We start from the raw sequence: 12,790 nt of genomic DNA, 5'->3' as shown, positions 1-12,790 counted from the left end.
CCAGGAGAAGCACTGTTCCTACCAGAGCATGGACAGACCACTCTTCTCCACCTGATGTCTGCAACTAGGAAGGTAACTGAAGGTGGGCTTTACCTATCAAGCTTTAAGAAACACACACACACACACACACACACAATTTCTGGCCCCTTTCTTTCTCCAGACACATGTGTCAGTGGGCCAAGGGTAGAACATCACTCCAGATGTTTTTCCTGGACCTGCAGAATTTTCCTTTGCAGGAATGTAGCACAATGGGTAGAAGTGGCAAAAAGAAGAAAAGCTGTATGGATCCTACAATTGATTTTATAGGGTTTTTTTGTTTGTTTGTTTGTTTTGTATTGCTGGGAATAATGCTAAAAGCCTCCCACCTTAAGCAAGTACTCTGCTATTCTAAGCTAAAACCCAGCCAACTATTACTACCTTTAAGATACCTCCGTATTTTTCCAGTTTGTGTTCTGTGCAAACTGCCCTAAATAGCTCTAACCACATTTTCTGATGTATATTTAAGACTAGATATTCCTAACATCAAACAAGGTGTGTCTCATCCTTTTATACTGTGATCCTCAATGTGGTTATCTCCGTCTCCAGCATTTCATTCTGTACTATCCCCTTCATCCCCTTCAATTTCACTTCTGTGTGGGAACTCCAATATGTGACTTTATATAATCGAGTCTTTGGTGAGGCAACATATCAGCACCTATCCAGATCAAATGCCAACTTGTTCTCCAGTCCCAGTGTTTTTGTTAGGGTTTACTGCTGTGTGCAGACACCATGACCAAGGCAACTCTTATAAGGACAATATTGAATTGGGGCTGGCTTACAGGTTCAGAGGTTTAGTCCATAATCAAGGTGGGAGCATAGCAGCATCCAGGCAGGCATGGTAGAGGAGTAGTTCAGAGTTCTACATCTTCATCTGAAGGCTGCTAGCAGAAGACTGACTTTCGGGCAGCTAGGACTAGGGTATTAAAGCCCACATTCATAGTGTCCCACCTACTCCAACAAGACCACACCTAACAGTGCCACTCCCTGATCAAGCACATACAAATCACCACATCCAACATCCCTAGCACTGTATCTTAAGAATACTCATGAGACTCTTTATGATTTCCTCATTCTGAAATGTAGCAATACCCCATCTCAGTGAACTGTATCACTGTCCTAGACCTGGGACTCCCCCACCTCTTCCCCCATCCCCATCATTAATACTTCCCCCTCTCTGCCTGCTGTGGGCAGTTATCTCTTTACCTATCACTACAGCTGTCTCTTAGGGTTATGGCCTAAATGGTTCTCAAGCAACACTGAAAATTAGAATTGTGTACAAAGCTTCTTGAAAAGAAGCTTGGTTCACTGGCATCCAAACGCAGTTGTTTAACAATGCTTAGGTGACTCTGAGATACAGCCCTGAGGGGACTTGGTACTGGAAAGCACAGTCTTGCCAGATGCAAACTGTGGCATTTTCTTAAAGCTTTGTATAGATGGAGCAGCTGTTTACAAAACAAAGGAATGTGTCCACTGTGCACTTACTTTGAGTTAACAGTACAGGCTTCAACTGTGTTTATGACCTTCTCACAACATTACTTATAATTATACTCCTGAAAATCTAAAACTCTGCTCTAACCAACTTAACCCTAAAAACACTAAAATTTCAGTTTATTCATACCTATCTTTCGGGCCAAAGACACATCTTCATATTTAAAGCCTTAAAAATTATGAAGTTCCTTCTGCACCATTCCACACTTGGAAGCTTAGAACCCTTCACCCCGTGTCTCACCTGTACGATCCCGTTAACATGGAAGCACATCACGAGCTCTGGAACATTGCATATCAGGTTGTCCAACCAATAGTCTATTCCAGTTAACACGTTAATCGGTTTGTTGTTATCCCTGAAAATGTACATTTCTAGTGTTATCTGGCTTAATTAAAATGTCCCATAATGAATCATCTTAGCTGTATTTTCCTATTTAAATATTCTACTCTTTTCTCTCTAGACAGAGAATGCCATAGACACTTTCTAATCTGAAGACCCATACATAGCTCAGTAGTTGTGTTATGTCTAAAATCTTTCCAAAAACTTTGCATTTCTAACAGGCATTGCTAAGTTCTCAGTACAAATAGAAGGTGGTATGATGACCTGACTGAGCTCCCTGCATGCTCCTCACACATGCCAAGGAAACACTGACCACATAAGTAATAATAATAATAATAATAATAATAATATGCCCAAGTCAGACCTGACGTTGGTGAATGAGCATGGAGCGAGTGATAAGAAAATGTTTACAATTACTTAAGGGGAAGTTGGTCAACCACCTCAAGCAATTACATTAACTCTTCTAGTTTTAGTAGTTATAGCCTCAAACATAAGACGAAACCAGGTCCACAGTCTGGTCTTTCAATCAGGATCAGAATAAACACCTGTTTACTAGGCTCTCAGCATCTGTTTCTTTTTTACTGTGGCCATCTCGTTGGCAGGAGGAAGAAGGGGGGGTGGGGTGGGGAAAGGACAAACCAACAGCCAGAGAAGAGTTAATGAGACGTTTCACTTTAAAGGAAGCTTGTTTATAAAAAAAAAAAAAAAAGCACAAGGGGGCATAAGGTGGTTTACCTGAGACGTAAGCTAACTGCTGGATATCTGCCTCCACCAAATATAGGCATGTTAGACCCAACTAGCATATGAATATCTTCAAAAGTCCACAGGATATTCCGGACGAAATCATTTTTAAGACCCTTTAATTTAAAACAGGATAGATTATAATAACAACAACAGATTAACAATTTCCCCCCATAATCCAAAGAAACACCAGAAAAGAAGAAGCAAAGGAGACAAGGTCAATTCCCGAGAGCTGTAAGACAGAGATGTTTACAAAGCAATTTTGAAGACCAAGTGGAATTATTCCCTATCAGTTCCAACTGAGACTAGTTCTCAAAGGATGAAGTGGACTGGGATCAGTTGTCGCAGATGGGCACATGGAAAGCATACCTGACTGTTCTCCCCGTCATTGAACAAAGTAGTAAGGTTTTGCTCTTTAGGTGCTGAGGCCACATGCCCCACTATGCATGAGGGCTCAAGAGGCTCCCTGCCCTGTGGAAAGTGCAAGATAAGGAGTGACTGTGCTGCCAACACGTCTTACAATTGACCTATGCTTACAGAACTATCACCCACGCACAAGAACACATATCCCAATCTACCTGTATGAATTAGCCAGTACAATGCACGGTGTTCATAACTCATGGGGTGTGGCTTGCTTTAGCTCTGATTTCCCACAGTGGCTGCAAGCCAATCAAATCCATATCTTAAATGAGATGGGTTTAAAGATCTTTCAAAGAATCACTTTTCATTCCTTGGTTTTTGGTAAGTTTGATTACCACTCTCTGGAAGCCCAGCAGATCTCTACTGAACTAAAACACCAGGCACCTCAGCCACAGTTTAAAACAACCTTCACCTTCCACAGTCTCCAGTTGAGAATGTCCTATGTGAGCGTCACAGAATCCTAAACCCTAGAGAACTTTCCAATTAGTGTGAAAATCTGCTGCCTGCCAAAAACCTGCTTTTGAAGATTAATGTCTATTGAACATCATTCCCACCAGTGTTCTAAAAACCAAACAAAACCAAACAACACAAAATCCAAATATTTTAAATGGTATTAAATTAGAAAAATCTACCTCCCTCTCTGTATAATCCAATGTCCTCCCATTTTTTAATATTGAAACTACTTCTTCCTTCTTTTGAGACAGGGTCTTTTTTTGTAGCCCTATCCTTTTCTTCTTCCCAGAATCTGGACTACATTAGAAAATACCCACATTTTGGGTGAACACAGTATGCCACACCACAGCACTGCAGCCGCTAGGCAGCTGTCACCAAGAACATTGATGCTCTTCCTTTGGCCTTGAGATGCACACATGGACCTGCTGCTGCCTTCACAGAACTATCTCAGTCCACTGACTTAGAGGAACACAAAGGCTCCCCTGGAGCTGGAGTTAAAGCATTTGCAAGCTGCCCAACGTGGGTGATGGTATGGAATGCAGACCTTCAAGAGCAGTGTGAGCTTACCTACGCAGCCACTGTTCTAGCCACTGTAATGTGAGTTCTAAGAATCCTCTGGTTACAGACAGCCACATGCAATAAAACACATCAAGTACCGAATACAAAACGATACGCCTCTACTTCTTCCTGTAACCACTAAGTGACTTGCATATTAAGCACCTCCTTCCTTTGATGTTTTCTCTTTGGGGAAAAACCAAACACCTCAAATTTAAATACGTACTTTTATGGAATGCCTTCTCTACTTTAAAATCTCTAAAATTAAAATCAAGTTAGCCTTTTTTTTAAAAAAAATAAAAGCAAGTTAGATGTGCTAATTTTTTACAAGTCTGTTATGTGTAAAGACTGAGCCAATCTGACTGAATTCATGTTCAGTCCATGACAATATACAGCGAGACAAAAACCCAATTTACCAAGTTAGAAGGTTTACTTTTTTTCCCTTTGGAAAAATGCTTTATTAGATATTTTCTTTATTTACATTTCAAATGTTATCCCCTTTCCTCATTTCCCCTCCGAAAACCCCCCTATCCCACCCCCCATCTCCTTGCTAACCCACCCACTCCTGGCATTCCCCTACACTGGGACACCGAGCCTTCACAAGACCAAGAGCCTCTCCTCTCATTGATGTCCCACAAGGCCATCCTCTGTGGTTGGAGCTATGGGTCCCTCCATGTGTACTCTTTGGTTGGTGGTTGAGTCCCTGGGAGCTCTGGGGGGTACTGGTTGGTTCACACTGTTGTTCCTCCTATGGGACTGCAAACCCCTTCAGCTCCTTGGGTCCTTTCTCTAGCTCCTTCATTGGGGACCCTGTGCTCAGTCCAATGGATGCCTGTGAGCATCTACTTCTGCGTTTGTCAGGCACTGGCAGAGCCTCTCAGGAGACAGCTCTCTTAGGCTCCTGTCAGCATCCACAATAGTGCCTGGTTTGGGTAAAAAGGTCTACTTTTATTTCTTTTGACTCATTTTAGTGTATCTTCCTAAAAACAGAAATGCCACAAATTAGCATCTACAGTGTTATTTCATCCTACGGAAGACAGAGTAAGTTAAAAACAAGTAACTAGGGGCTGAAGGGATGGCTAAGAGCACTGGCTCCAATTTCCAGGATGGACACGGCAGCTCCCAAGTGTCAGTTAACGCTAGCTCCAGGAGACTGAATACTCTTTTGTGGCCTCAGTAGGCACCAGACATGCACACGGTACTACTCAGAGATGCAGGCAGGCAAACACCCATATTCATAAAATAAACATAAATAAAATAGACAACAGTCTATTCTTTCGTCACATAGACTTAGAGGGATGGCTAAGCAGTCAAGAACACTTTCCTGCTACTCTAGAGGACCCTGGTTCAATTCCCAGAACCCCACATGGGAACTCACAACTGCCTGGAACTCTAGTTTCAGGAGATCTATCATATCAGACATGCATTTGGCACATAGATCTGTGCATGCAGGCAAAATACCCATATATATAAAATAAAAATATTTAAAAATCTTTATATGATAATGTGGGGCCAAATCCATTTTCCAGGAGGAACATCATCCAATTTAGGCCAAACAACCTAAATTATAGGCACACCTATCACTCAATGCATGACAGGTACTTAGTACATATCTAGAGTTAAAAATACACTTTACATTCAGTCGTACTCAATTTTAAGAGAAAAAAAAAATCAGTTGACTACTTTAAAATATTTTGTGTTATTTAATCTAACCCTGATTCATGTTAACTGCTGGATATTCTACTGTGGAAAGCTAAATGCATTTTTGTTTCTAACCCTGAGATGAGGCTGAGTGAATACCCCTCACCCTTCTTCATCACCTGCTTAGTTCAGCTCTGCTCTCCTGAGTGAGTTCACAGAATCAGATCCAAGGACTGACAAACCTGACTGGAAGCACTGGGATCCTCAGACACGGAAGAGGGCATTTCAAAGGGAGCAGGCCAGGCGGCCCCTTCAGACTCATGTGTCTGCTGAGAACTCGATGACTCTTCTTGTTCTGCAGGAGACGGGACAGGCTGCGCAGCTCCATCACCATTGATGCTAGTCAACCGGAAATAGAGAGGAAAACGTGACACATCATACTACAGCCTACCTGTCTGTATAAAACAGACTCTATAATCAAGCATGCATCTTGTCTATAAGAAACATAGTTAGTGTTAACAAAGCAAAACTTCAACTGCAAATTTTACCCTATTCAAACTGTAAATTTTAGGACAGAATCTGATTTTTCCTAAGACAAAGATAAACAGTAGTCAAATACCTGTAGTACAAGAACTTGGAAAGAATAGCCTTCTGATACCAGTGCTCCTTGCTTTTCTTCTTCCTCTGCCACTTCTGATCGATCAGTCTTTGATAGAACTCTTTCAACCATGTCCAATCACCAGTCTGAATAACGAGACATTACCGAACAAATATGCACACGTGTGATGAATACTGGACACTGTGTTGAAAGCTCAGCCCACAGCCAATGGTGTTTCTAAGATACCGAGGAACCTCTAGAAGGCAGAGCTTAGAGGAAGGAAGCTAGGTCTCTGGAGGTGTGGCCTTGAAAGGATCCTGCACTCCTGGCCCCTTCTCTCTCTCTTTACTTTTCGGTCATCATGAGGGAAGCAGAGTCTCACCCTGGCTCTAAGGAGTTGTGCTGTGACAGGGTGACAGGATGGAGCTTCTGCACCCACCCAGAACAACACTCACGTCCCTCCTGCTCTTCTGCTGGATGTTTCCTCTCTGTGACAAGCAAGACACCGATTCTCACTCACCCAATGCTCTCAGCTAAAAGCAGATATTCTTTAGTTTCTACAGATTGTTTCATGAGCATGCACTTATAGGAAGAACAATAGAAAGAACACTTTGATTTTTCTGCACCCAATTCACATCTAAGAATCTCCTACGTTTCTCTTCTAGCTAGGCCTGGAGAGGAAATCCTTTCCTACAGTACCTTCTCAGCTGCCCGAGGAAGGCCCCGCTTTACACTTTAATCAAAGTACCTATGTGTGTCTCAACAACCACACTGAACTAAGGAGCAAGGGCTGTGACTTGTTCACTGTCACCCTAAGATCTGACCAAGTACAGGACACACAAGCTGCACTGTGTTGCTTTCTAAAGAAACTATATTATCAAATTAATTTCTTGTAACTTATTTTTTGTTATCCAAGCATTGGAGAAGTTAGGACTGGTAGGCAGGTCTGTCATCGCAGCTACCTGGAGACTGAAGCAGGTGAATTACAAGTTTAAGACCTGGGTGAACTACAATGTGAGTTAGAGGCCAGCCTGGGCAATTAGCAAGACCCTGTCTGGGGAAAGAGGTGTTCATGGGTACAGTTCAGTGACAGAACACTTATCTATCATGCATGAAGATAGGTTCAAGCAAAAATAGCACTGTGTAGGAATATTTAAAAGGTAGTACAGACAGGCAGAACCATCAAGTACTTGTCAGCAGCCCAGGAAGGCAAGCATCAAGTAGGCCTAGAGAAGTCACAACTGTCCTTATCACCTGGGGGAAAGCATCTACGGACCAGCAGCCTGAGAAGCTAGAAATCAACTCGTATAATTAGTTATACTCATAGGAACAGCTCTTTAACGTTGTTTACGTTTCGGCCAGCCATGTTTCCAGAGTATGTCTATAATAGACATTAAAAGAATTTTCAAAAACAATTAGTTCCTTTAATCTCACAGATTTACCAATCCTTTCTTTTAAAAACTGACTTCATCCTTTTAAAGACAGAATCCTGGTTTTACATTCAGCTTAAAAAAAAAATGGGTTTGGAGAGATGGCTCAATGGTTTAGAGCACTGACTGATCTTCCAGAGGACCTGGGTTTGGTTCCCAGTACCCAAGTGGTAGCTCACAAATATCTGTATGATCCAGCACCCTCTTCTGGCCTCCCTAGTTATTAGGCATGCCATGTGGTTCACAGATGTGTCCATCATGCACCTAAAAATTATACGAAGTTTCTTCTCTGTTCTTTTCTCTCCCCCCTCACCCCCCTTTAAAGACTCTCTATATAGGCCCAGCTGTCCTAGAACTCTACATACAGCAGACTGGCCTTGAACTCGAGATTCACTCTTGCTTCTGTCTCCTCAGCCTGAGGTTGGTTGCATTCCACCAACCATGACCAGATGCTTTGTCTTTAACAAAGCTTTTCTCTATTTTTAAGTCTCTGATCAAACAGCTCATTTCTTTATTGCTGAAGTACTCAGCTACAATTCCAATTTGGCATTAAAAAAAAACTGTTTTAAGTATGAATATGTACATATGCGTGTGTTTGATGCTCAGGCGTGCAGGTCTGTTTTGGATGTCAGATGAGGTTGTCAGGTGTCCTGCTCTATCACCATCTATCTCGCTGTACCCCAAGGTTGTTTTTTGTCATTCCTGATCCGGTTCCTGCCAAGCTAGCAAGCCCTAGCCATCCTATCTCCAGCTCCCCACAGTAATGGGGCTCCAGGCCTGCATGACTATGCTCTGCTTTTTAGACAAGGTCTGGGAATCTGACTCAGGTCCTTGTGCTTGCCCAGCAAGTGCTCTTAGCCCGACTCTGGCATTTCCTTAAAACAAAACCACACTTTCATATTAAGAGAGTGCTTTTCTAAATGATTTTTGCATGAAGTAGTTACCTGAGATGACCTCATAAAGAGTTCTTGAATGTCCAGCTCATCTAGTAAGAGGGTCCTTCCTATGCGGTGCACAGCCATGCTCACGTGGGACTTGCTGTAGGGAATCTTCAGGAGCTTTTTTATGTTCTTAAGAGAGTTAGAGAGGCCCCATTAGTATCACCCAGAATTTATGGAGTTTAACTTCATTCAATCTGAAGTTTAATAAGCCTTATTTAAGGTTACACAAACTAGACTTTTCGTAATAATAATCATATAGAGGGCAGAGCTTTAAACTCTGAGTTACACTGTCAATGTAAGTGCAGCCCAACACTATTACATATTCTATTACAGTACAATTCCTTTTTATAGGGATGGAGGACAACAGCTACTAGTATACCATTTTAAATTCTCAAATGGTAATAGACACAGAATAACTCTAAACATATTCAATTATTACTGTTAAAATACAACCAACAGTATTCATATTTTTTATTAGTCCCACTGTTTTGGAATTGTATCCTCCTCTTAGAGGAGATAAAAAGCATTTTTAAAGCAAACATAGGTATTGAATAATTACATAACTTTGTCTTATTCCATTGCTGATAGCAAGACTGTAAAGCATAACACGTTTTAACATCCTCCTCCCCTCCCCTGCGGCACTGCATATCCCCAAAGTCACCGTGAAAACACTCACTTCTGAGTCGGAGACGACATCCACATCATTTCCCACCGAGTCAATGAAGTCATACGCCATGCCGAAACTACGGAAGGAAGGAAGGAAGAGGCCACAGATGGAAGGCTGAACAGAGTAAAACTGTCTACTGCTTCTAGGACATGCACACCTCACATTTGGAAATCAAGAAGTCCACTGCCATCTGGCTGCCAACTTCTCATTTCTTCTTAGGTACACAGAAAATGAAGCACATCTTTAAAATGCATCTTCAACTTAGTGAGACAGTAAGAACTGCAAAAAGCAGTCAGTGTGAGCATAAACCCTTAACCTCTCTGATGCAAAACAGTTCAAGATTTAATTCCACATATGAAGAAAAACAAAATGAGAAAAATATGTTAACATGTATGGATATAACATATAAAGATATAACATCAATAAAAGAAAAAAAATTGTACCTAAAATCAACTCAGCTTAAAGAGAAAATGAAAAACTGGTAAGCACCTAACTCATTCAAATCACCAAGTTCATCTATAAGGTTGCAAAGCAACGGATGTCACCATTTTCCCCTTAGTAGGTGGCAGAGTCAGGACATTTAATCAGGACTGCATATGCATGTATGATTTTCTATCTGCTCTGGGCAAGTAGGTTAGCCTTCATTTCTCATGTACAAACAGTTAATAGTGTCTATCTTAGGGCTGGAGAGATGGCTCAATGGCTAAGAGCACTGACTGCTCTTCCAAAGATCCTGAGTTCAATTCCCAGCAACCACATGATAGCTCACAACCATCTGTAATGAGATCTGATGCCCTCTTCTGGTGTATCTGAAGACAGCTACAGTGTACTTATATATAATACATAAATAAATATTAAAAAAGAAAAAAATCTAGCACAACTACTGAAACCAACTCACCACATTTAATACAATTAAGCCATTTTTAAAATAGTCGAAATATGTGGTCATTTTCAGACTTTTCACAGTATCAAAAATGCTACATCAACTTGTAAGCAAAGCTATTACCTTTTGAGGCACTAGGATAATCTCTAAACTACTAGCTCAGGGTATTAATGCATTTGTGGCTCTTTCTGTGTTATATAAAGTTTTATATAAGTTATATAAAAATGTTTTAAGTCCAATCATTCAGGGGAGGAAAAAGAAAACACGGTTAAAACAGCCTACAAGAATATAGACACAGCATAAGACTCCCAAATACTCACAACTTTAAAAACCACCAGTAGAATTTCCAGTGTGGGTCAAGGGTGTAGGTTACCCAGCATTTGGGGTTTTAAACCTCAGGCTTTTCCAAATACTCCATCATATTTAATAAACACTCCAAAGGGCAAGCCGAGCAGCAGCTTAAGTCTTGCCCCTCGCATACCATCCTATTTGCACATATGAAAGCAGACACAACAGGCTAAAACAGCTGATGAGCAGTCAACGTGTACACGTTATCGTGACATGCTGCAGCCTGGAAGAAAGCATGTACCTCTGAAATCTTCTTACTGTACCATGGACTTTGGATGACAACTATATTCTTTTACTAAAAATATCTGAGCAAGTGAACATGCATCTCCAATTGAACTGCGAAGCAGCTTTCAGAGCTTCGAGCCGGGGTTGAGAGGGAGGGAAAGAAATGCCAGCGATTAAAATTTACCTTGAAAACGGCTTGCTTTTCTTACTATTGCCAAGAATGGTGGTTCCTGCTGGCCCTAGTTTGGCACTCTCTCGTAACCAGTTGGCAGGTGGGAGTTTCAAGTCTGTTTTTTCTTCGAGACGTGCAAACGCTGTTCGAGGAGGGGCAGAAGAGTATTTTACCACAGCTCTGCTTTTCACTTCGTTGCCTCCAAGAAATAAGGCCGATCCCTAAATAACATATGGAATGAAGCTTTAATGAACACTGCCAGGAACGACAATCTCACTTTCATAAAAATGAATTAAGAACCCACCAAATCAGGATTCACAAGGAGCCTCAGCTGCGTGTCAGCTCTAACACTTAATAAACAAGCTTAAATTACGCTTACTTAGCTGTTTTTCACGAAACTAAAAAAAAAAAAAAAAAAAAAAAGGATCAATCAAGAAGTGGACAGGGGCCAACCAACCTGCTTTTTAAAAATCTGGGCATAGTAGTTGCAAACACAAGCTTCAAGCACTCTGGAGGCAGAGGCACAAGGGCCAGTGCAAGGTCTACGTCCAGCTTGACTGCCCGGTCTGCATAACCAGTTCCACACCAGCCAAGACTCAACCCGGTACGATGAGTCACAGAAAAATGTAGACTCAGAAACTAAGTGCGCTCAACTGTGTCCTGTCAACCGCATGTAAAACGAGCAAGACTTCTGTACGGTTCTAATGGAATATTTTTAAGTAGCATAAGTCAATGACAAACGTCATTTGCAGGACGTGTTTATTTTTACCAAACACACAGCGATTGATCGGTAAGCTCATCGCATCCCATTCTACATTAGCTCCGTAGCTGACCCTACACCCACCCGGGCATGCTCAATGTCTGGACCCGCTGTTCGACTCTCCTTCGAGAACCCTTCCAGGCGTTGCAAATTCTCTGTGCCCTCCCTGGGTCCGTCCCTCTCTCCTCTGCCTGCCTTCGGCGGGCTGTGACACACACACACTCTATAGCCCGTCCACTGGCGCCGAGTGCGAAGCCAGGGGTGTTGCGCATTGCAAGCAAACGCCTGCCTGCACACCCGACGACAGGCTCGCCTGGTGATTCATTCCGTACTAGAGGTGCTAAGGAGGCGTGGAAGAAAGTTCCAGAAGCCCCACGTCCCCCTCCCAGGCCCGCAAACCCCCCAAGCCCCTGCAGGTCGCGCTCCGCCGCCGCCGCCTCTCACCTGTGCAGAAGGCTCCTCGGAGTCCGCCTGGGACAGGAGGCTGAGCCCTCCTCGGGCGGCCGCCCCTGAAGGAGAAGCCTCGGCTCCTGCTTCCTTGGGGTCCCCCATCATTTCCGACCCTGGGGAGGCGACCAGACGCGCGAGCCCTGGAGGCGGCGACAGGAACGCGGGCCCAGAGTCGCAGGAGAACCTCAGAGCGAGCGACTCGGACACTCAGCGGCTCGCACTTCCGGCGGCTGCCAGGAAGAGCTCGAGGTAGCGCGATGAAATCTCGCGAGATTCACCCAAAGGTCCAGCCCGTCCTCCGGCTCTGGCTCCTCCTTCGCGGTCCGGGCAGGAGCTGCCGCACGCCGTTGCCTGTCACACCATTAGGGCGGACACTTCTCGCGATACACGCCTCCCGGGCTCCTCCCCCTCGCTCGTGGCCGGTCTTTGTTGGCAAACAGTTAATGAGACTTGAGTCAAAGTCGCGGTGGCTGGGGTGGGGCGGTGCCGCCTTGGGTATTCGCGTAATCAAAGCTGGTGGCATCAAGGCCCTCGCAGGCGGCCGCTCTCTTGGGGCTTCTCCGAGTTGCACACGCGCGGGGACCTCCGTGGGTCTCAGCACCCTCAGATCAGTGGGGCTGAAGCAAGGAGAGAGAAGCCATC

The 12,790-nt window shown here is 43.4% G+C and overlaps 1 protein-coding gene across 5 annotated transcripts in view; it reads right to left on the bottom strand.

The window, feature by feature from the left end:
* The window catches only part of Edrf1 (erythroid differentiation regulatory factor 1), a 35,474-nt gene extending 22,952 nt beyond the window's left edge, over positions 1-12,522 (bottom strand). Inside the window, exons 1-9 of one of the 5 annotated variants that reach the window (XR_378229.4) lie at positions 12,143-12,522; positions 10,951-11,159; positions 9,320-9,386; positions 8,647-8,772; positions 6,294-6,418; positions 5,917-6,073; positions 2,975-3,076; positions 2,600-2,721; positions 1,769-1,880 (exon numbers count right to left, since the gene is read on the bottom strand). Coding sequence is in view for 3 of the 5 variants with exons in the window: in XM_006507558.4 (XP_006507621.1) it covers positions 1,769-1,880; positions 2,600-2,721; positions 2,975-3,076; positions 5,917-6,073; positions 6,294-6,418; positions 8,647-8,772; positions 9,320-9,386; positions 10,951-11,159; positions 12,143-12,253 (1,131 nt within the window). In the remaining 2 variants the exon portion in view is untranslated. The remainder of the gene's footprint in view (positions 1-1,768; positions 1,881-2,599; positions 2,722-2,974; positions 3,077-5,916; positions 6,074-6,293; positions 6,419-8,646; positions 8,773-9,319; positions 9,387-10,950; positions 11,160-12,142) is intronic. The other 4 variants (XM_006507558.4, NM_178115.4, XR_003946434.1 and 1 more) reach the window with 4 other exon arrangements.
* Between the last annotated feature and the right edge of the window lie 268 nt (positions 12,523-12,790).

The sequence above is a fragment of the Mus musculus genome, chromosome 7 (assembly GCF_000001635.26).
Source record: "Mus musculus strain C57BL/6J chromosome 7, GRCm38.p6 C57BL/6J".
Lineage (NCBI taxonomy): Eukaryota > Metazoa > Chordata > Mammalia > Rodentia > Muridae > Mus > Mus musculus.
Note: the sequence above shows the minus strand (reverse complement) of the source record. Positions and strands in the feature narration are given on the sequence as shown.